This window comes from Microtus pennsylvanicus, chromosome 3 (genome assembly GCF_037038515.1).
Source record: "Microtus pennsylvanicus isolate mMicPen1 chromosome 3, mMicPen1.hap1, whole genome shotgun sequence".
NCBI classification, from domain to species: domain Eukaryota; kingdom Metazoa; phylum Chordata; class Mammalia; order Rodentia; family Cricetidae; genus Microtus; species Microtus pennsylvanicus.
The window spans coordinates 17,758,494-17,779,429 of NC_134581.1; the positions used below are offsets into that span (position 1 = coordinate 17,758,494).

General features: G+C 45.1%; 1 protein-coding gene across 1 annotated transcript in view; it reads left to right on the forward strand.

Annotated features, from left to right (window-relative positions):
- Window positions 1–20,936, forward strand: part of Col6a5 (collagen type VI alpha 5 chain) — a 95,042-nt gene that overhangs the window by 12,471 nt on the left and 61,635 nt on the right. The window contains exons 5-16 of the mRNA XM_075964790.1: window positions 599–1,153; window positions 3,587–4,162; window positions 6,383–6,958; window positions 8,904–9,244; window positions 9,352–9,433; window positions 11,611–11,753; window positions 14,530–14,622; window positions 16,889–16,942; window positions 17,097–17,168; window positions 17,364–17,390; window positions 17,523–17,567; window positions 17,657–17,710. Of these exons, the coding sequence (XP_075820905.1) occupies window positions 599–1,153; window positions 3,587–4,162; window positions 6,383–6,958; window positions 8,904–9,244; window positions 9,352–9,433; window positions 11,611–11,753; window positions 14,530–14,622; window positions 16,889–16,942; window positions 17,097–17,168; window positions 17,364–17,390; window positions 17,523–17,567; window positions 17,657–17,710 (2,618 nt within the window). The remainder of the gene's footprint in view (window positions 1–598; window positions 1,154–3,586; window positions 4,163–6,382; window positions 6,959–8,903; window positions 9,245–9,351; window positions 9,434–11,610; window positions 11,754–14,529; window positions 14,623–16,888; window positions 16,943–17,096; window positions 17,169–17,363; window positions 17,391–17,522; window positions 17,568–17,656; window positions 17,711–20,936) is intronic.

The following is a 20,936-nucleotide window of genomic DNA, read 5'->3' on the forward strand; positions in this document are numbered from 1 at the left end:
GCATGTATTATCACCTCTAAAAGCTTTTCTCTACAATTTCTATGTATTAAATGACTTACTTATCAAGCCATTTAAAATCATCCCAGAAAATAATGCTGCTTTAAGATTACTTAGAATTATGTTTTTCAAGACTGTTTAAATCCTGAAATATTAGTCCCATCAGTGTTGAGACTTGGTCACTTTGGCTCTGGTTAGCTGCATCTTTAATGCTCACCTTGAGGCTTGGTGTTTATATACACTTAAAAGTTATGCGCGGAAGCATGATGAATGGACGGAGGATGGCTGGATAAATGGAATCGTGTATGAATGAAGCAAGAACGATGAATGAGTGATGTGTGTATGCAGCACTGAACGTAAGCTTCAGAAGTGTCATTGCCTTTTGTAAATTTCTTGGATCATCTCAGTGAAATTCTGCGGCCTGCAGGCTCTTGTCAGTGGGCTTCTTCTCCCAAAGTTGCAAATAAAAATTCCAAACAAAACAGCAATTCCCTGAGTTGATTTTGAACATTTTCTCATAAATACATTTATGATTACTAACTGTTTTCATGTACCCTGAGAAGCATACCAATTTCTGATTTTCTTTTCTTCTACCACACAGGGTGTGAAGACATGAAGTCTGACATCATGTTTTTGGTGGACAGTTCTGGAAGCATAGGGGATGCAAATTTTGAGACAATGAAAACCTTTATGAAAAACCTGGTGGGGAAGATCCAGATTGGTGCCAACAAAACGCAAGTTGGTGTTGTTCAGTTCAGCGATTACAATAAGGAAGAATTCCAGCTGAATACGTTCTTCACACACAAAGAAATTTATGCCGCCATAGACAGGATGTCGCCTATCAACAGAAACACTTTGACGGGAAGCGCCCTAACCTTTGTAAATGAATACTTTGACCTTTCCAAGGGGGGCCGTCCCCAGGTCAGAAAGTTTCTCATCCTCCTCACAGATGGTCAAGCCCAAGATGAAGTAGGGGGTCCTGCGATGGCTCTCAGGAACAAGAGTGTGACCATCTTTTCTGTGGGTGTGTATGGTGCCAATAGGGCTGAGCTGGAGGAAATCAGTGGGGATGGCAGCCTGGTTTTCCATGTTGAGAACTTTGACCATCTGAAGGCGATAGAGAGTAAACTCATCTTCCGCGTGTGTGCTCTGCATGGTAGGTGTCTCTGCCCCCTTCAAGACTCCAGTGGTTCCCTAAGTTCTTATCTATATTGGTCATATTCAAACTCACACGGCAGTTCAGGAACAGTTCTGTAGCTAGTTTGCTACGAATTAGTCTTGCTTCTGGTGAATTCAAATCTATTCTGACAAGGTCTCCAAATATCGCACTACTTCCGGCTTTAAACCTTACACACCTGGATTTTTACAAGGTCAGTTTTTAATATTAAATGATTTTTAAAAATCAGTTTAGGGAGAAATTTATGGAGGAAAGGTGAGATGAAGGGGGGTATAGGAGGGAGGGAGGGAGGAGAGAGAGAGCGAGCGAGCAAGAGAGATTTAGTCAAGTGGGCTGACCTGAAGTGGGAAGAGAGAAGAGTAGCTGCCTCTCAAATGATTGGTTAAAGGATCATTTCATGGCTATCTGTAGCCATTGTTAGGCAAAAAGTAATTAGAAGCATAAATGAATCTGCCTTTTAGCCATATTAAATGGTTTCCCAAACAAACCTGATCTACCAAAACATTGCTCCTATTTAAATACACAATCTATTTTTCAGAATTGATTTTCTTCTTAACTTCTGGTAACGAGGCATTTGTCCACTCACACACTATCACTTGTGAATTTTTGTTCTGAGACTTTCTTCCTGATTGCTTGTGGCTCCGACTTCTATCTCATAACTCAGAATTCTTTTCTAAAAGTATTGAGCAATCTTCAGTTGGAGCCATTTTTCTTTTTTTGCAGTGCTGGGAATTGAGCCCAGTGCCTTACAGGTGCTAGGTGGCCTCTCTACCACTGAGCTGCACCACCAGCCCTGATCCTATCAAGTTCAACCTAGAACTTGCTATCAATCTGCACAAAGGCTGAAGATGCCCACCTTGAAATCAAAACTTCAGTTAGTGTGTTGTGTGTTCTCCTGGCAGCAAAGAAACAGCCATTGGTCTCATTCTTTAAAATCATGTGTTTAGATTTTTTAGAAAGCTAACAAATGAAACACCTCATTGCAAATGAGTTTTAGGTGCTATCTGATAGCAACCTGACTGGGGTCTTTTCTTCCTCTACGGTGGCAATGCTTTCTAGACTCAATAGTGTTGAGATATACTAAAGGATCAGACCTTCAACGTTAGAATCTTCCTTTTGATAAATACTAACATTGGCAGAGTCCTGTCTAGAGCAGAGAGCGAAACTTCAGCTGCCTCATGGAGTAACCAACTCATAAATATTTTTCAAGTTATGCCCAGTCACCAGGTCTCAGTGAAGCCTTTGGCCCAGGCTTTCTCGGGGATAGCTTGAGCTTATCCATGGTGTCTGGGACTTGAAAACTTGAGAACCCCCACTGGTAGAAATAAAGACTGAAGGTAAAACAGGATGGTGGAATATGAAGGAGAGAGGGAACTGTGGAAGGCCTAGGTCATGGAGGAAAGGCAAAGAAAGATCACTAGAGTCTAGACTTTCAGACCACCAGAGAATGGTCTTTTCGCTTTGAAAATGGAAGAGGACTTGAGACCAGGGAAGATGAAATGAGAGCTTCCACTCTTCCCTACTTGTGTCCCTTCCTTCACTGAGTTTGAATTCTGGAGGCCAGGATGGAGTGCACATAGGTGGGGGGTTCCATGATGCCCATGGGAAGGTTTGGAAACCGGGGCCACAGAAGACAGCTGGAGCCAGAGAGAGTGGCAAGCAACCCCCAACCTACACAACGAGCTTCCGCACTCTTCTAGACAGCAGCCCATTCTGCAAGCGCTAGCATGTCTCACCATCCGTTGTCCTTGAACTGGTTTCTGACGTTGCTTTTCTGCTGAAAGTTGGTTAGCAAAGGTGCCCTGGGGCCTGAGACACAGCAGAACGGAGTGGTGTGGCACAAGGACCGCCAGTCCTAAGGCCCCTTGGGAAGGAAGGGCACACATGCCTTCAGAATCCTGCTCTGGCAGCTTGCCCTTGGATGAGCTTTGTTTTCTTTCTCAACAACCACCACCTTGAAGAGCCAAGTGAAAATGCTCAATTGGCTAAGTGCTTGCCACAAAAATATGAAGATCAGAGTTTGATCTCCAGCACCCACTTGAAAAAGCCAGATTTTGCCACGTGCCTGCAACCCCAGTGCGAAGGGGGTGGGGACAGGTAGAGCCAGCCAACCTCACACACTTGGTGGGCTCCAGGTCAGTGAGAGACCTTGCTTCAAAAACCAAGGGAGATGATGTTTTGAGGAATGAAATCTGTGGTTGAATGTTGCCTTCCATATGCACATACCTGTGCAAGTATATATGCACACATATGAACACACACACGTGCAAAATGGTAGGATACTAAGTGAGGGACGGGGATGGGGTGGGGGTGTCATGTACCTAGATCACTCACGAGAGAGGTCGACCGCTTTCCCTCTTGTGTGTAGAATGCGTGATGGAGCTCATGACTGCCTGTTGTTTACATTTTCAGATTGCAAGAGGATCGAACTCTTAGACATCGTGTTTGTGCTGGACCATTCAGGCAGCATAAATTCACAACAACAAGAAAGCATGATTAACCTCACCATCCACTTGGTGAAGAAGGCAGATGTTGGCAGGGACCGAGTCCAGTTTGGAGCTCTCAGATATTCCAATGATCCCGAGATTCTTTTCTATCTTAACACATACTCAAGCAAATCGGACATCGTTGAGCACCTGAGACGACGCAGGGACACCGGAGGGGAAACCTACACTGCCAAGGCTCTCCAGCACGCCAACATCCTGTTCACAGAAGAGCACGGCAGCCGCCTGAAGCAGAATGTGAGGCAGCTTATGATTGTCATCACGGATGGCGAGTCCCATGACCGAGATAAACTCAACGCCACAGCGTGGGGACTAAGGGACAAAGGCATCACTATCTTTGCAGTTGGTGTAGGAGATGCCAACAAAGATGAACTGGAGACCATGGCAGGGAAGAAGGAAAATACTATCCATGTAGACAATTTTGACAAACTGAGAGACATTTACATGCCTCTGCAAGAAACTCTGTGCAATAGTTCACAAGAGAGTAAGCTGCTATCACCCGTTACTAATATAATAGTTTATTCTTTGAGAATTGCATTATTATGTGTTTTGGTCATATTCACATCAACTAACTCTTCCCAGGCCCTCATCTCCCCACATCCACCCCCCAGCTTCATGTCTTCACATTTGGGTTGCCCACATACTTATGGATGTGGGACCAACTACTAGGGCTACATCCTTAAAGGAAACTGACTCCACCACTCCCAAAAGCTATCTACTGCTAATAGCCCCCCAGTTAAGGGTGGAGGCTTGTGATTCCCTCTCACCTCCACAACAGAATGATGCCTGATTGATCTTTTGCAAGACTCATACAGTCATGGCTACCGTGAGTTCATGAGTATGGAGGTCCTCTCATGTCTCTAAGACACTGCTTTCTATGGTCCTCTTCAACCTCTGGCTCTTACCATCTTTCCACTCCCATTCCATGACGGTATCTGAGCTTTGCAGTGTGTGATACGCACATGTGTACATATTCATGTGTGTGTGCTCCCCCCACCATGACCAGCTGCCATGCAGGTCACTCTCAACTGTCTTACCCATACTGGACTATATCACACCACTGTGCGCAGTATTTTGGAAGCTTTCGAACTCTATCCAACGGTTATGCATTTCTCCCATCTCATCTATTGCCCCTGTCCTTTTCATTTCTTCCTTAATATCCTGAAAATTTTCCACATCTTGGTGCACGTCGTTCTACACACTGCAAATACTCGGCCCATCACTTACTTGCCTGCATTTCAAACATCTCACAAGTTTAAACTTTTGTTTGCTCCATGTCCTCTTACTCCAGAACCTCTGTTTCTCATGGTGTTAGCACTTAGTGCTTATTTTTTTTTTGTTTTCTCATCTTTATCAATCAAAAGACTGAGTTCCCTGGGATCATTATTGTATTCCTGCCAAATCTAGTATGTCTCTAAGACTGCCCTTGTCTTAGGAGTAAGGATGCTACTTTACTCTTATCTCCCATGGTACCTTTTGGAAGTGGATGCTGAGATGGATTTTGGGATGCACAGTGTTTATTAAGGAGCCACACTCGAGAAATGAAAAGGAAGGCAGGGTAGGCATAAGTCAGACAGTAAGGCGTATCCAATGACGCTTTAAACCTAGATGTTCCAGAACAAGCACTTTTCAGGAGAGTTGTCCAGCATCCAACCAAGATGGCCAGGATGGAGTGAGAAGGGAGTGCTGACTGCCCGGGGATAGGCATGTCATTGGCAAGGCATCTCTGTAAGGAGGCAGACCCCGAAGGATCTGGGAGCTGGAGCCTCCATGGACAGAGGAAGCTCTGTCTTCCTTGAAGGCTGGTCTGGGCAGCTCAGCTCTGTGTCTGCCCCTCTGCTTTTCAAGGAATTGTGTGACACTGGGCAGCCAGTGCTTACCATTTGTGACTTCCCTTCTGCTGTTCCTACCCGAACCAGGGAGTCTGGCTGGAACTTGGAGAAAGTTACCCCTTGGCTCTGCAATATTTCACATTGAACTTCAGGGAGATGGTCCCATGCTCTATTTCTAAACAATACACACTTGTCCCATACACTTCTAATATTGAAGTCATGACATAGAAAACTGCAGTAGAAAAAAAAGGAGTATATTGTAGAAACTTGAGTTTCTACAAGTCCAGATACACTCCTTCCTCCATAGTAACTATGTGCTCTTATGAATTACCAGAATTCCATTTCTACACTTACAAAATTAGAGTGATGTGTCGTAAGCTGGTTGGGACTGTTTACTGAGTTATTGCATGCCCAAAGCCTTTGGAAATGATACTGCTCGATCCATGTGTAATCTGGCAACATCAGCTAACAACAGGAGTTTCAATGAAACACAGTGCAATTGCTACCTAGACTGTTTCAGTCTGTAGACATTGAAGAGACTTCCAGGCTTGTAAAATATCTCTTCATGAGAATATTCAGTCTATCCAAATTACCTACTTCCTTTCTGAACAGCCTGCAAGATCTTTTCCAATAACTCAGACAAATATAATTACACTTTGAAAAAATGTCTATTATCCTATCCTTTGCTGCTGTTTTTTCCTTCTCTTTGAGGTTCAATCAGTGTGCCTCTCTTCCGTTAATTTATCTCAATTTGCTGCTAATGCAAAACAATTTAAGTATTTAGCAAAGCAATTTAAGCACCCCAGTAAATGAACAATTTAGAATGATGCATGAGGAAAATAATTTATTCTTTATTTTCCTTTCCTTTCCAGCCTGTAACCTTCAGGAAGCTGATGTGATCTTCCTTTGTGATGGATCTGACATGGTGTCTGATTCGGAATTTGTTACCATGACAACTTTCTTGTCAGACTTAATTGATAATTTTGACATTCAGTCTCAAAGAATGAAAATCGGGATGGCTCAGTACGGGAGCCGGTATCAGGAAATCATTGAGTTGGAGAGCTCCCTGAACAAGACTCAGTGGAAGTCTCGGATCCAAGCTGTGGCCAAGAGCCAGGGCTTTCCGCGAATCGACTTTGCTCTGAAGCATGTGAGCGACATGTTTCATCCCTCCGTCGGAGGGAGGAGAAATGCTGGTGTTCCTCAGACTTTGGTTGTCATCACGTCTGGTTATCCCCGCTATGATGTGACAGAAGCGGTAAAAGCCCTGAAAGACCTTGGCATCTGTGTCTTGGCTCTGGGCATCGGAGATATTTATAAGGAACAACTTCTGCCCATCACAGGCAATTCAGAAAAAATAATTACTTTCCAAGACTTTAATAAATTGAAGAGTGTGGACGTGAAGAAAAGAATGGTCCGCGAAATCTGCCAGAGCTGTGGGAAATCCAGTGAGTGTCTGGTGTTATTTGATGGGTGGCTTCCTGTGCCTCCATTTCCCAAGGCTGTCTCATGTGCTAGACCCTGTGGAATCCATTTAGGACAGACAGTATGTAATGAGATGAGACATCAATCGCTGCTTCTCCCTGCAAGCTTGTGATGAGCCAGCCTTCCTCAGTGACAGAATTGGGTATACAACATGAGGGGGTAGGGATCCCTGTCCCCTCACGACCATCCATAGTTTACGCTCCTCTCAGTACTGAAGCTCAGTCTTCTATAGTTACAAGTCCTCTGGACAATGTCCTTCATCCAGTAGGATGTAAGAAAATGAACATTCACTATTAAAATTTTGTTTCAACATTGCTAAACTAGTAAAGGACTGAGTGTGTATGTGGTGTGTATGTGTATATGTGTATATAGTGTGTATGTGTATACATTTATGTGTGTATACAGCAGATGTTTTCTTTAAAATTTTTATGTTTTTATTATTTTTAAATTTTGTATATGGGTGGGCTTTTTTTTGCATGCATGTCTGTGGACATGCCTGCAGGGGCTTTAGAAGCTAGAAAAGGGTATCAACTCCTCTGGAACTCGCCCACATGTATGTGTGTGTACCATGTGGGTACAGTGCCCACAGATGTCAAAAGAGGGTGTCAGATCCCCTGAAACTGAAATTACAAATGGTTGTGAGCTTCCTGCTGTGGGTGCTGGAAGCTGAACTTGGGTCCCTTACAAGAGCAACAAGTGCTCTTAATTCCTGAGCCATCTGTCCAGCCCTATTTTGTTTTAAAGAATAACACCTATATGATTGTAACATAGTAAAAATTTCAGTTGTCTTTACAGATTATCCAGTCCACAAACACAAATGGCTGCAAAGGCCTCTTGGATATTGTAGAGGAATCAGGTTGGCAGGGGTGTGAGGGCAACAAAACAGTGATCCAACAGGGATGCCACTGATCAGCGAAGCTGGCAGTAGCCACAGGGGACTCAGGTTCTGTGCATTTGGCGCTGGGATTTGGAAAAGCCACATGGCAGCATGCGTTCCTCACTGTGTGGAATTTGTGCATGGGCAGTAACACCTCCATACTGCCATCTTCAGAGCTGTGATGCCCGAGCCTGCTTCCCCCCATACAGCCTGAATCAGTCTCTCTAAGGGCTCCAGATCTTTCCTGCCTTGTTTGGGTACTTGTGTGGAGGGAAGTGGCAGAGAGAGGGAGGGCCCTAGTTCTGGAATTAGAAAGCCAGAGTTCTAACTCTGGAACAGTGCCACAGTATTCATGAGTCCCTTAGTCTGAAAAGGGACAACTGGCAAGGATCAGTGGGGATCCAACATGCAACTTGCTCGTTCTGTCTAGCTGGGGGAACGTGTTAAATTAGTTGACAGCGCTTACAAGCTGGAGACTTTGCATTAAAAATATAGATTTAAAAACGGGATTTAACAACTTGGGGCCTCATTTGCCGCTTGGCTGCTCTCAGCTGTTGCTGACCGTGAACAGACATGGGTTTCGGGTTGCTCTCCAGATAACTCTCTTCACTCCCTGGCCATTTGACATCTCTGTATTATCCACCTAACCTTTGAAGAACTTTGTGTTTGTGACTGCTAGGCGTAGAGAAATCCCCAGGATGGTTCAAATGCGTAACATGCTATGATCCCATGAATCAGAATATGTCATCATTAAAAGCAGGAAAATTCACCCCACATATAAAGCTGTTAGCAATGAACCTGAACCATTGAACTGCAGATAACTACTGGAACTTATTGCATATGAAAGGGGACAGAAGGAGGACCTGTGGTCTATATTGGTAGAGTAGCCAGTACCTTTGTTTTGGAACATACTCTGGGTACTAGACCCCCTGGGACTCCAACTCTAAAGCATGACAGAATCCCTTCTCCGATCCCCCTCCCCCCTTATGCCTGTTTACTAATTAACATGACTTTGTTTCTTTGGTTACCAGATTGCTTTGTGGATGTAGTGATTGGATTTGACCTTTCCAGTCACCTCCAGGGCCAGCCTTTGTTCCAGAGCCATCCCCGCTTAGAATCATACCTCCCAAACATCTTAGCAGACATCACCTCCATCAGAGGGGTGAGCTGTGGAGCAGGCGCAGAGGCACAGGTGAGCCTGGCCTTTACGGTGAACAGTGACCAAGAGTTCCCAGCCAAGTTCCAAATCTACCAGAAATCAGTGTTCGACAACTTGCTGCAAGTCACCGTCCGTGGCCCAACTCATCTGAACGCCCAGTTCTTGCAGTCTCTCTGGGAAGTGTTTGAGGAGAAATCTGCCTCCAGGGGCCAGGTATTCTCACCACCGTCTGTTCCCATTCCCCTTCCCGCATCCATTCCTCCTTGCCCAGTTACATCTCTGGCTTTGCTACTATCCTCTTTCCTTCTCTCTTTCTGTAGGTGATGCTTATCTTCTCAGATGGTCTCCAGGGTGAAAGCATCACCATGCTGGAGCAGCAGTCGGACAGGCTCAGAGAAGCAGGTAATGAGTTGAAAATGCAGACGCTGGAGATGGAGCGTGGGAACAGGTTTCTGCCACACGTGTTCTAGATCTTGGGGCCGGTGTAGCCATTTGCAGAAGATGATGTTGGTGACTTGTGTGAAGTCCTTTGATCCCCACTTTTCTTCCTTTAATGCTGCGATGCTGTAGTCAAGTGTTTATACCTGTGACCCCTATAGACGCCCATCCTGCTGCTTGGACTGAGGCTGGTTTGCTGATATGAAGTAGTTGAGGAAGGAGAAGTTTATTCTGGCTCGTGTTTGGGGGGATACAGTCCATCATGATGGGGAAGGCATGGTGGAGGCAGTTTCATGGTGGCATGTCCTCCCATAGTCCCCAAGACTGTCCTTCCATAGTCCCTGAGACTGTCCTCCCATAGTCTCCCAAGACTGTCCTCCCATAGTCCCCGAGATTGTCCTCCCATAGTCCCAAGACTGTCCTCCCATAGTCCCGAGACTGTCCTCCCATAGTCCCCTGAGACTGTCCTCCTATAGTCCCCTGAGACTGTCCTCCCATAGTCTCCCAAGACTGTCCTCCCATAGTCCCCGAGACTGTCCTCCCATAGTCCTGAGACTGTCCTCCCATAGTCCCCTGAGACTGTCCTCCCATAGTCCCCTGAGACTGTCCTCCTATAGTCCCCTGAGACTGTCCTCCCATAGTCCCCTGAGACTGTCCTCCTATAGTCCCCTGAGACTGTCCTCCTATTAGTCCCCTGAGACTGTCCTCCTATAGTCCCCCAAGACTGTTCTCCCATAGTCTCCCAAGACTGCCAGAAGCAAGGCTTTCATTGCTCCCTAATGGTCCCTTCCAGAGAGCTCAGATTTTTCTGATTCTGTCCATCTTATCCATCACACCATGAACTCTGACACAGGAAGAATGTGCCTGAGCTCCTCATCTTGTCATCCCAGTGCAACAACTGGTACACAACAAGTTCCTAAGAAACAAATGCTTAATGGAAGGATGGATGACTCAACCGGCGAGTGGATGAATTAATGAACGAGAGAATGAATGACTGAAATAATATGCTAAGATAGGAATCACCCAGAGTCTGGGTTCCTGGAAGGTAAATGTTGCTAATAGGTATTCCAGAAAATTCAGAACCCCCCCCCCCAAGATAATGCATTTCTTAAGAATCACATTTGAATGCCCGGGAGTTGCATCAGAGTGGGTGTGAGATACTGAACACTGCTTTCCGCTGGTGCTTTCTTTCCTGTAGCTGTTTTTTTTTTAACTCTTTGGAGGGGGGGTGGTCCACCACCCAGCTAGCTCCCAAATAAATACACTGAGACCTATTCTTATGTATGAATGCCTGGTTTAGCGAGGCTTCTTTCTAGCCAGCTTTTCTTTTCTTTCTTTCTTTTCCGAGATAGGGTTTCTCTGTAGCTTTAGAGCCTGTCCTGGAACTAGCTCTTGTAGACCAGGCTGGCCTCGAACTCACAGAGATCCGCCTGCCTCTGCCTCTGCCTCTGCCTCCCGAGTGCTGGGATTAAAGGCATGCGCCACTGCCGCCCAGCTCTAGCCAGCTTTTCTAACTAAATTATCCCATTTCCCTTTAACTACATTTTGCCTCTGGGATTTTTACCATTTTTTATTCTATATACTTTCTTACCTTCTTACTCTGTGGTTGGCCCCTGGCATCCTCCTCTTCTCCTTTTCTTGCTCCTCACTCTTACTCTAGATTTCTCCTCCTATTTTTCTCTGCCCACCAGCCCCATCTATTCCTCTCTCCTGCCTTGCTATTGGCCATTCAGCTCTTTATTAGACCAATCAGGTGCTTTAGGCAGGCAAATTAGCACAGCTTCACAGAGTTAAACAAATACAACGTAAAAGAATGCCACACATCTTTGTATCATTAAACAAATATTCCACAGGATAAATGAATGTAACACATCTTAAACTAATATTCCACAGCCCCTTTCAGTTGATTTGTAAATAGTTTCTCTGGGATGTTTTTCCTTGGGGGAATTATACTAAAGCCAGAGACCTGAGTGTTCTTAGAAATCCAGGGGAGTTTGCTGTTGGGGTTTTGTATGTTGAGAATCTGGCTTCCTCTGATGTTCTCCTTTTCTGTTTCTGGTTCTTTTAATGGCATTTACTAAGTGGAATTTCTTCTGTTGGATGAACCCTCTGGTTTCACACGTGCTGTTTTTACTAAACAGGGCTGGATGCTCTATTGGTGGTGTCCCTTGACGCATTGGCTCAGGATGAGTTTTCCAGCTTTGAATTTGGAAAAGGATTTGACTATAGGACTCACCTGACCATTGGAATGACAGACCTGGGCAAGACACTTTCCCAGTATCTGGTGAGTTGTCAGTTATCTCAAGTGCCACAAGAATCCAGTTGGAATGCTGTTGTTTGTGTCATTAACTTAAATACACCAATTTTGGATGTTAAAATATGCAAAAGACCTTAACATAATATTTCCCCCAGTATTCTCAAGCATTGTAACTGACATGTCTTAAGTTATTAGTGAAGCTAAATTGACTTTTTAAAAAAACTACATTTGGGTTTTATTATTATGGTTAGAATGTAATATTTACCATCTCAACAATTTGAAGTATACAGTGTATGGTTGTATTAGTCACTTGTCTGACAAAAGCAGCTTAAGGCCAAAAGGCTTTGTTTGCACCTGAAATTGGAGGGTACAGTCCATCATGATGGGGAAACCAGGCAGCAGGAGCTTGAGGCAGCTGGTCACACCACGTCTACAGCCAGGGGGCAGAGGGTGAATGCTGCTGTAATTCAATTCCTCCTTTATCCAGCTTGTGGAATGATGCTACAACGGCCTATGTTTAGTGTGGATTTTCCCACTGTGGGCGGACTTTTCTTTCCCACTCACTAGTTCCCAAGTAACTGACAGGGAGACTCAATGTTAATTATAAATGCTCAACCAATAGCTCAGGCCTATTACTGTCTAGCTCTTACAATTTAACCCATTTTATTCATCTACATTCTGCCACATGGCGTTACCTCTTTTTCATCTTGCACCTCCTGTTTCTTCTCCATATCTTACTGGCAACTCCTCTGACTCTGCCATTCTTCCCAGGGTCCTTAGTCTGATTTTTTCAACTAACCTTATCCTGTCCAGCTATTGGCCAGTCAGTTTCTTTATTAAACCAGTCACAGCATAATTTACACAATGTACAGAGTGATTATTCCACAGCATCCCACCTTAATTAACTTAATCTAGAAAATCCCTCAGACATGCCAGAGGTTTGTTTCCATGGTTCTGATAAATCTTATTGAGTTGACAATCAAGGATGACCACTATAGTAGCTAATGTTCACGTTGCTGTCCAATAGACCTCTAGAAAGTTTTTATTTTATGAGAAACTCTGTAAACCCACAATTGACAATGTGATTTCTTTGTATCCCTACCCCTGCAGAACCTGGTACTCCCAGCTTAACTTCCTGTTCATAAATGTTTTCAACTTGAGACTGGCTTAATGTAATGACTCAAGGCTCGTCCACATTGTAGCATATGACAGCATTTCTTTCTTTGCTTCACTGCCTTTATCTTTTTGTTTCTCAACTGACATTTTAGGTTGCTTCTTTCTACTTCTCAACTACCATGAATAATACTGTGATGTACACATATGAACAAATATCTCTTTACAATTCTGTATCCAGTTCTTTGGTGTATGTACTTCTCACAAATGAGGTTATGGAATATGATAATTCTGTTTTTAGGGCTTTGAGGAACACAGCTAATATTTCCCATGTCATTCAAGTTCTGTTTTCTCCACATCTTTCTGGACACTTGATATATTTTGTTTCCTCCTGCTTAGGTTTTTTTATTGCTGTGAAGAGACACCATGATCATGGCAACTCTTATAAGGAAAACATTTAATTAAGGGGGCTCACTTATAGTTTCAGAGGTTCAGTAGATTATCAGCATGACAGGGAGCATGGTGGGGAACATGGTGGCATGCAGGCAAATGTGATGCTGGAGCTGAGAGTCCTTATATCTTCATAGATAGATAACAAGAAATCAACCGACTCACTGGGTGGTATTCTGAGCACAAGAAACTTCGAAGTCCACCCTTACAGTGACATACTTCCTCTAACAAGGCTACATCCACTCAAACAAAGCCACACCACCTCCTCTTCCTCCTCTGCCTCCTCCTCCTCCTCCTTCTCCTTCTTCTTCTTCTTTTTGGTTTTTTGAGACAGGGTTATTCTGTAGCTTTGGAGCCTTTCCTGGAACTAGCTCTTGTAGACCAGGCTGGCCTCAAACTCATAGAGATCCATCTGCCTCTGCCTCCTGAGAGCTGGGATTAAAGGCATGCGCCACCTCTGAAAAGTCACACCTTCTAATGAGATTTTGAGAGCCAAATATATTCCAAATACCACACCTCCCTTCTTTCCTACTTTCTTTTTCCCCCCCTACTTCTTTCCTTTGCTCACTCCCTCACTCCTGACTTTCTTGGATATTAGCCATCCTACTACATATGAGATAATATAACATTAGAGACTTTTGTCTGTCTACCTACCTACCTATCTAAGACAAACTCTCACTGTGTATCCCTGACTGGCCTGGAATGCTCTATGTAGATCAGGCTGACCTCAACTCAGAGTGATCTGCCTGCCTTTGTCACCTGAACATCCTGTGCTATTAAAGTTTTGATTTGCATTCAATAATTTTTTTTCTGTCCTTCCATTCATTGTCATATCACAGAATGGAAGTATAGGGAACCAAAAGATCAATCAGTCCCTAATGTTATTAAAAAGCCCCGATAATGTATGCAACAGAAATTCCAGGAGATTGTCAACTAGGAATCAATATGTCTCAAGTCAACTTGGCCTGTGGCCATGCATGTGCTCGGTGCCCTTCCTATTAACTGAGGTTGTTTTCTGTTGAGAGGAGACATTGCCCACACAATCTGTTGGCTAGGTGCCCTCTCTGCAGTTTAAGTCACAAAGCCCTCTTATTGCTTGCCCCATCACACCCCCCCACCCACCAAAGACAGAGCCTGGGTTTGTGGGTGGTTTATGATATGTCTGAATAGGGTTCTTATGTAAGAAAATCCCTGGTGATTGTCACTCACCCCCCTTGGCTATTTTTCCCCCTCTCTCTAGGGAAACATCGCAGAGAGGGCTTGTTGCTGTACATTTTGTAAATGTCCAGGGATTCCAGGACCTCAAGGGACCCGGGGACTCCAAGCTTCCAAGGTGCCATTTGATCGTGATCCTCTTTTCTCTAGCATGCCTTGCTTTGTCGTGAGTGAGGCTGAAATTGAATAGTTGACATTGCGACCTTTGCTCCAGAAAAATGTAATTGCCCTGGGTATCTTATGTAACTTCCACAGCATAGGAATGGGCTCAGAAGGGCTCGTTTCTGACGCTGCCTCTGAGAACAGTTCCCCCTTTTCTTCCGTGTCCCTGGTGAGGTTGCTTTTTGGGTTTGCAATTTACACTTTCTAAATCTGTTTTAGATGGTCTGAAAGGTGTTAAAATGGAGAGAGCTGGGTTTTCTCAACGATAAATGAGATTGAGTTGCAAAATAAAAGAGCAAATTATCCAAGATCAATTATGCAGCAATAGAATGGAAAATGCATGATGGCATTTCCAATGAAAGACTGTGTCAATGCAAACAAATGAACTACATTCATTAAAAAACATGAATGAATTTCTACCCACGCAGTAATTACCAGAGAAAGCCGATAAGACAAAGCACAGGCATATATAGGTTGGCTTCTATTTATTAAAATGAAGCTTTCCTGTCTGAGAATACAAGCAATGAGATATCTTCACAATGCAGGAAGTAGTGTCCTACGTGTTAACAGTGCACTCCCGAGGGGGGCTGTGGTAGTGGGTTCTGGGGACATGCGATGGGGATGGCAATGTTCCAGTTCTTGGCCCTAGGTGCTGACTGTAGAGATGTCACAAAAAATACTGCACCAAGCTCATGTTGTAGCAACGGAACTGTGCCTTTCTATTGTATTCAGTTTATATGCATTTTCAGATTGGTTTTAGGTCTCACGACAAAAGGACTTTTTGCGATAAACATATTTATTTTCATCTTAATGATTTTAGCCTGTGTTTTCCTCCCTCAATATTTCTAAAGGGCTTAAATTATTGACTTGGGGTGGGCATGACTATGCCATGATGCACCTGCGGAGGTCAGAGGACAACTTGCAGGAGTCGGCCCCTCTCCTTTCACTTTGTGAGTTCCGGGGATCTAACACAGATCAGGCTTGGCAACTGATGTGTTTACCCGCTGAGTCTTCTCCTCCATCCAAAACAGATCGATGAGAATACTTGCTGATAATTTCTATTTTGCCTGTCACTGTTGAAGGATAATTTATACAGAATGTTTTGCTGAACTGTCATTTTCCATCTGTGAACTCTCCTCCTGCATATCAACAGGACTGTGCTTCGGGGGCGCAGCAAGGATCTGTGTTGTGGGGGAGGGGGCAACAAACCTCGATGCGATCTTTGTTACAAGTTAAGTTACAAAGCAGAAGCAGCTAACCTAAGGCTCAGAGAAAAGTGATGTAGTTTAAATAATGCTCTCAGAAAAGCAGAGGAAAGTCGAATAGGCCCTTTGGAGGTGTCAGCGATGGAGCTGGAGAGATGGCTCAGGGCTTGCCAGAGTGTTTGAGCTCAGTTGCTGGCACCCACATCAAGATGCTAACATCATCTATTGGTAATTCCAGCTCCAAGGGATGACACACCCTGCTCTGGACTTCACACGCATCTGCAATCTTACACACACATACAGACAATCTATGGTTCCCATCACTGTGATGAACATGATGAAAAGCAACTTGGGGAAAGAAAAAGTTTGTTTGGCTTATCTTCCACATCACTGTTCATCACTGAAGGAAGTCAGGGCAGCAACCTGGAGGCAGGAGCTGCTGCAGAGGCCATAGAGGGGTGCTGCTTACTGGCTTGCTTCTCATGGCTTGCTTATAAAACCCAGGACTCCCTGCCCAGGGTGGCAGCAGCCACAGTGGGCTCTCAGTTCCCTCCCTTATCAATCATTAATTAAGAAAAGGCCCTCCATGCTTGCCTTCAGCCCACTCTTATAGAGGCATCTTCTCAACTGGAGCTCCTTCCTCTTTGAAGACTCCAGCTTGTGTCAAGTTGATACAAACCCAGCCAGCAATACACATAATTAAAACAAAAAATACATATTAAAAACTGGTGGTCATAGCTCCTTGTGAATCCCTTAGTTATGGGAGTGGCTTCTCATCCAGGAGAGGGTTCTTAGGATAAGTCTCCTGGGTCACTGGGAGGGTGTCCTTCTGCAGGGGGGCTTCAGAGATGAGTCCAAGGAAAAAGGCAGCTGAAGATGCTGGATTCTCCCCAACTCATGGCTCTGTTGGCACAAAGTCTACCCAGCAGTCAAAGGAGGTCCCGGATAGGAATGCCCAATGACTTCATGAGCTGATCTGTTGAGGATGTTAAATGTTCCCCTCTCTTTGCCTCCTAGGGCTCTTCAGGACTGAAAGGCAGCCGAGGACACAGGGGAGAGGATGGAGACTCTGTAAGTTAAGACCTCCCCAATGTCCATTGGAGAAATTGCTTTGCCTAAAGTTGGGAGTACCGTACATAAGCTGTGCTCAGTGCTCCAAAAGCTCACTGCTGACAGCTTCCTGTAAAAGTATCTCTTTGAATACATGTCTGGATTCACCCTTTAGGGAAGACGAGGAGAAATTGGACCTCAAGGAGACAGAGGGATCATAGGATGTCAGGGGACTCGAGGCCAAAAGGTAAGCTTCTCCTGGCTCATTGTGCTCAGTCCTCTGTGACACCGTCTTGTCCCCTGTGACACCCATAACCTTTATATGACTGTGTAGCCAGAAGCAATTAAAGAAATAATGCAAGACAAGTCTCTCTCCGGCTGCAGAATTAGAATCCCTGTTCTGCCGTTGGCCCTGCAGTGACAGATATTTACTCTTTTGTAGGGCGTCAAAGGATTTTCTGGAGCCCAGGTATGGTATTTGCTTCTCGGTCGAGTTTGATCTCCTAGCACGGATTCAGTCCTTGACATGCACATGTCAGAGCCCCCCTGACTGCTTCGGTCTTGTCACCAGTGAACCTGACCACTGTCTGTTGTCCCTCAGGGAGAACATGGAGAAGATGGGCTTGATGGACTGGATGGAGAAGATGTAAGCCATTTGTCTCCTCTCTTTGAGTTATCATGAAGCCATTATGAGGTCGATTTCTCCAAACGTGGTTTTGTTTTATGTTTGTTTAGGGATTTTATGGACTTCGTGGGGGAAAGGGAGAAAAAGGTGACACTGGCTCTCAGGTAACTCTTTTCTGTAATCAAGTTGTCCCTGGTGACAGATCCAGCCCTGTTTGCTGGGCTCGCAGTTGGGGATAAAATTGACAGCTGATTTCACCGCCAACTTACTTAGCATTTTTCTGACTGTGGTCAAATGCCTGACCCTTCCAGATACCTCCAAAAAGACACCTTCTGGACATACCCAAAAGATGCCTTCCAGACACCCTCCCAAAAGACACATACTGGACATCTTCAAAAGACACCTTACAGACATCCCCCAAAAAGCACCCAGACACCTCCAAAACCACCTGGACACCCACAAAAGCACCTTAAGAGAGAGTATTCATTTCTACTTAAAGTTCAGAGGAATGCTGTTTTGGTGGGGAAAACATGGTATTTTGAGAGTCTTGGTCCATGGCCCTGGCCTGGAAACAGAGATGGGGATGACCAGTGCTCAGCCCTTTCTTCCTGTTTCCTTTTTATTCAGCCTGGGACTTCAGACCCTAGGATGGAGTTGCCCACAGTCAGGGCAGATCTTCCCTCCTTAGCGTAAACTTTTTGGGATTGGGTGTAACCCTCCCAGATACTCCCAAAGGCGTGTCTCATTAGTGTCCTAAGTATTTCTTCAACTTAGGTTGATAAAATTAACCATCCCAGTCATGCAATGAAAGTCCGTGGCCAACAAACAGACGCCACTCTTTGGTGTTGGGCACACAGACTACTACTGTATTAGCTCCTTCTTTCTTTCTGTGACAAAATTCCTCAACCAAAAGCAACTTGAAGAAGAAAGTCTTTGTTTAGCTGATGGGTCCAAAGGGATAGAGTCTTCATGGTGGGAAGACATGGCATGGCAGCTGGAGCAGGAACGAGTGACTATAACCCCCAAAGCCAGGCTCCAGTGACATGCTTCCTCCAGAAGGGCTCCCCCTCTTAAAGGTGCCGTAACTTCCCCTAACAGCCCCTCCAACTGGGGCAGGGGCAAGAGTTCAAACATATGATCCTCAGGGGCACTGAGTTTCTCATTCAAACCACCATAACTACTATGTAGCTTTCAAGAATATTCAGCTAGAAAATCCACTGTGTGACGTCTTTCTGTGGTTATGTTTTTCAGAAGTCTGTAAACACGCTTGACCTTTATTTTCTTTCCTGATATCAAAAACAAAAAGAATGAAAAAGTTGATTTGGGTGCCCTGGACTTACAAATCAGAGTGAAATATTTTGCTAATTGTAATGTTTCCCAACTGGTCTACTTATTTATTTCTCAAATGTTTTTTGAATATCTGTAATATTCCAGACACTGAATTATTTGTCAGGGAGTCAGAGATTGGGGTGGACCACTGTAATCCTCATCCTCAAGGACTCCACAGTACACAGAAACGGCTGAGGTCACTTGGGGTCCTTCTGACCCTACTCAGCTTGGAGGTGGGGGTGTCTAGGGAGTCTTCCTGAAGCCAATCATGCATTGCAGTTAGCAAGGTACAGGCAGCTGTAGAGGAAGAACATTCTAGAGAGAGGGTAAGCAAGCACATGAAGTGGGTATGGGCATGAGGAGCAATATCAGGTGCCCCGCCTGGAAGGAACAGAGTTCAGGTGGAAGAAGATGGATTTCAATAAGAGGCTAGGATAGCTCCAGTGAACCATTAGACTCTGTGTGCGTGTGTATGTTTGTGTGTGTGTGTGGGGGGGCTTGGGAAGGGTTTAAGCAGAAGGCAGTTAAATTTGTGTTTTAGAAATATGATATGGAAGTAGTGCAGAGGCTGTTGGAATTGTCATGGATAAAAGGAAGGATGAAGAGTCCATAGTAATTGAGGTGAGATGGGATGAAACCTTGAATAAGGCAGTCACAAAGGGAGCAGACACGTGGCATATTAAGGGTATGCAGGGGCAGCCTGGGGTGGGACAAGTGGGCACGTGGGTATAAGAAGTCACCCTCATGTTATACGGAGTGAAGCCTGCCTTAGTGTTGTTTCCTAGAAATCCTTCTAGCCCCATTGCAACCCTGGCTCCAATGTAGGAAAACAGGAAATGAAAATCAGTTAAAATGCCTCCAGGGACCATGGCCTGGGAAAATTTCACTGGAAAGTTGTTTGGGGTGACAGTAGAAAACCACTGGGGGTGGGTGGCCCGTGGACTTCCCACAGGGCAGGGACCATGATTGATCTTTGGGCTGACGAGGGAGGGGGACTTGGTTGGGGGAGGGGGAGGGAAATGGGAGGCAGTGGCGGGGAAGAGACAGCAATCTTTAATAAATAAATAAATAAAACCACTGGGGAGGTTTCTGATGGGCATCAGAAGGGCTAAACTGTTAGAACGTCCAATTAGGGCAGCCGGTGTCCATGTATGATAAGTTATCTAGAACATCCAGTTAGGACAACTGGTGTCCATGTGTGAGCGCTTAAATTTAAATTCACTGTAGTAAAAAATTCCACCCTTCTATTTCATCAGACACACTCCAAGTATTGCATTACCAAAGATGGTTCGTGGCTGTTCTAATTCATTTAAAAACGTTGCAAAGAGAAGTCACGCCATGCAACAAGGCTCACACAAGAGGTTTATAGGACGAGGAGAGAAAAGAGACAGAGAAGGAAGCAGAGAGTGGGGCAGAGACCGGGCCCTGGGAACAAGAGTGACAAAAGAGGGAGAGTGGGAGAGAGAAAGAAAGAGGAGAGGTGGGCGGAGAGAGAAAGAGAGGAGAGGTGGGCAGAGAGAGAAAGAAAGAGGAGAGGTGGGCGGAGAGAGAAAGAGAGGAGAGGTGGGCAGAAAAAGAGAGGAGAGGTGGGCAGAGAGAGAAAGAGAGGAGAGGTGGACAGAGAGAGAAAGAGAGGAGAGGTGGACAGAGAGAAAGAGAGGAGAGGTGGGCAGAGAGAGAAAGAGAGGAGAGGTGGGCAGAGAGAGAAAGAGAGGAGAGGTGGGCAGAGAGAAAGAAAGAGGAGAGGTGGGCAGAGAGAAAGAGAGGAGAGGTGGGCAGAGAGAAAGAGAGGAGAGGTGGACAGAGAGAAAGAGAGGAGAGGTGGGCAGAGAGAGAAAGAGAGGAGAGGTGGGCAGAGAGAGAAAGAGAGGAGAGGTGGGCAGAGAGAAAGAAAGAGGAGAGGTGGGCAGAGAGAAAGAGAGGAGAGGTGGGCAGAGAGAAAGAGAGGAGAGGTGGGCGGAGAGAGAAAGAGAGGAGAGGTGGGCAGAGAGAAAGAAAGAGGAGAGGTGGGCAGAGAGAAAGAGAGGAGAGGTGGGCAGAGAGAAAGAGAGGAGAGGTGGG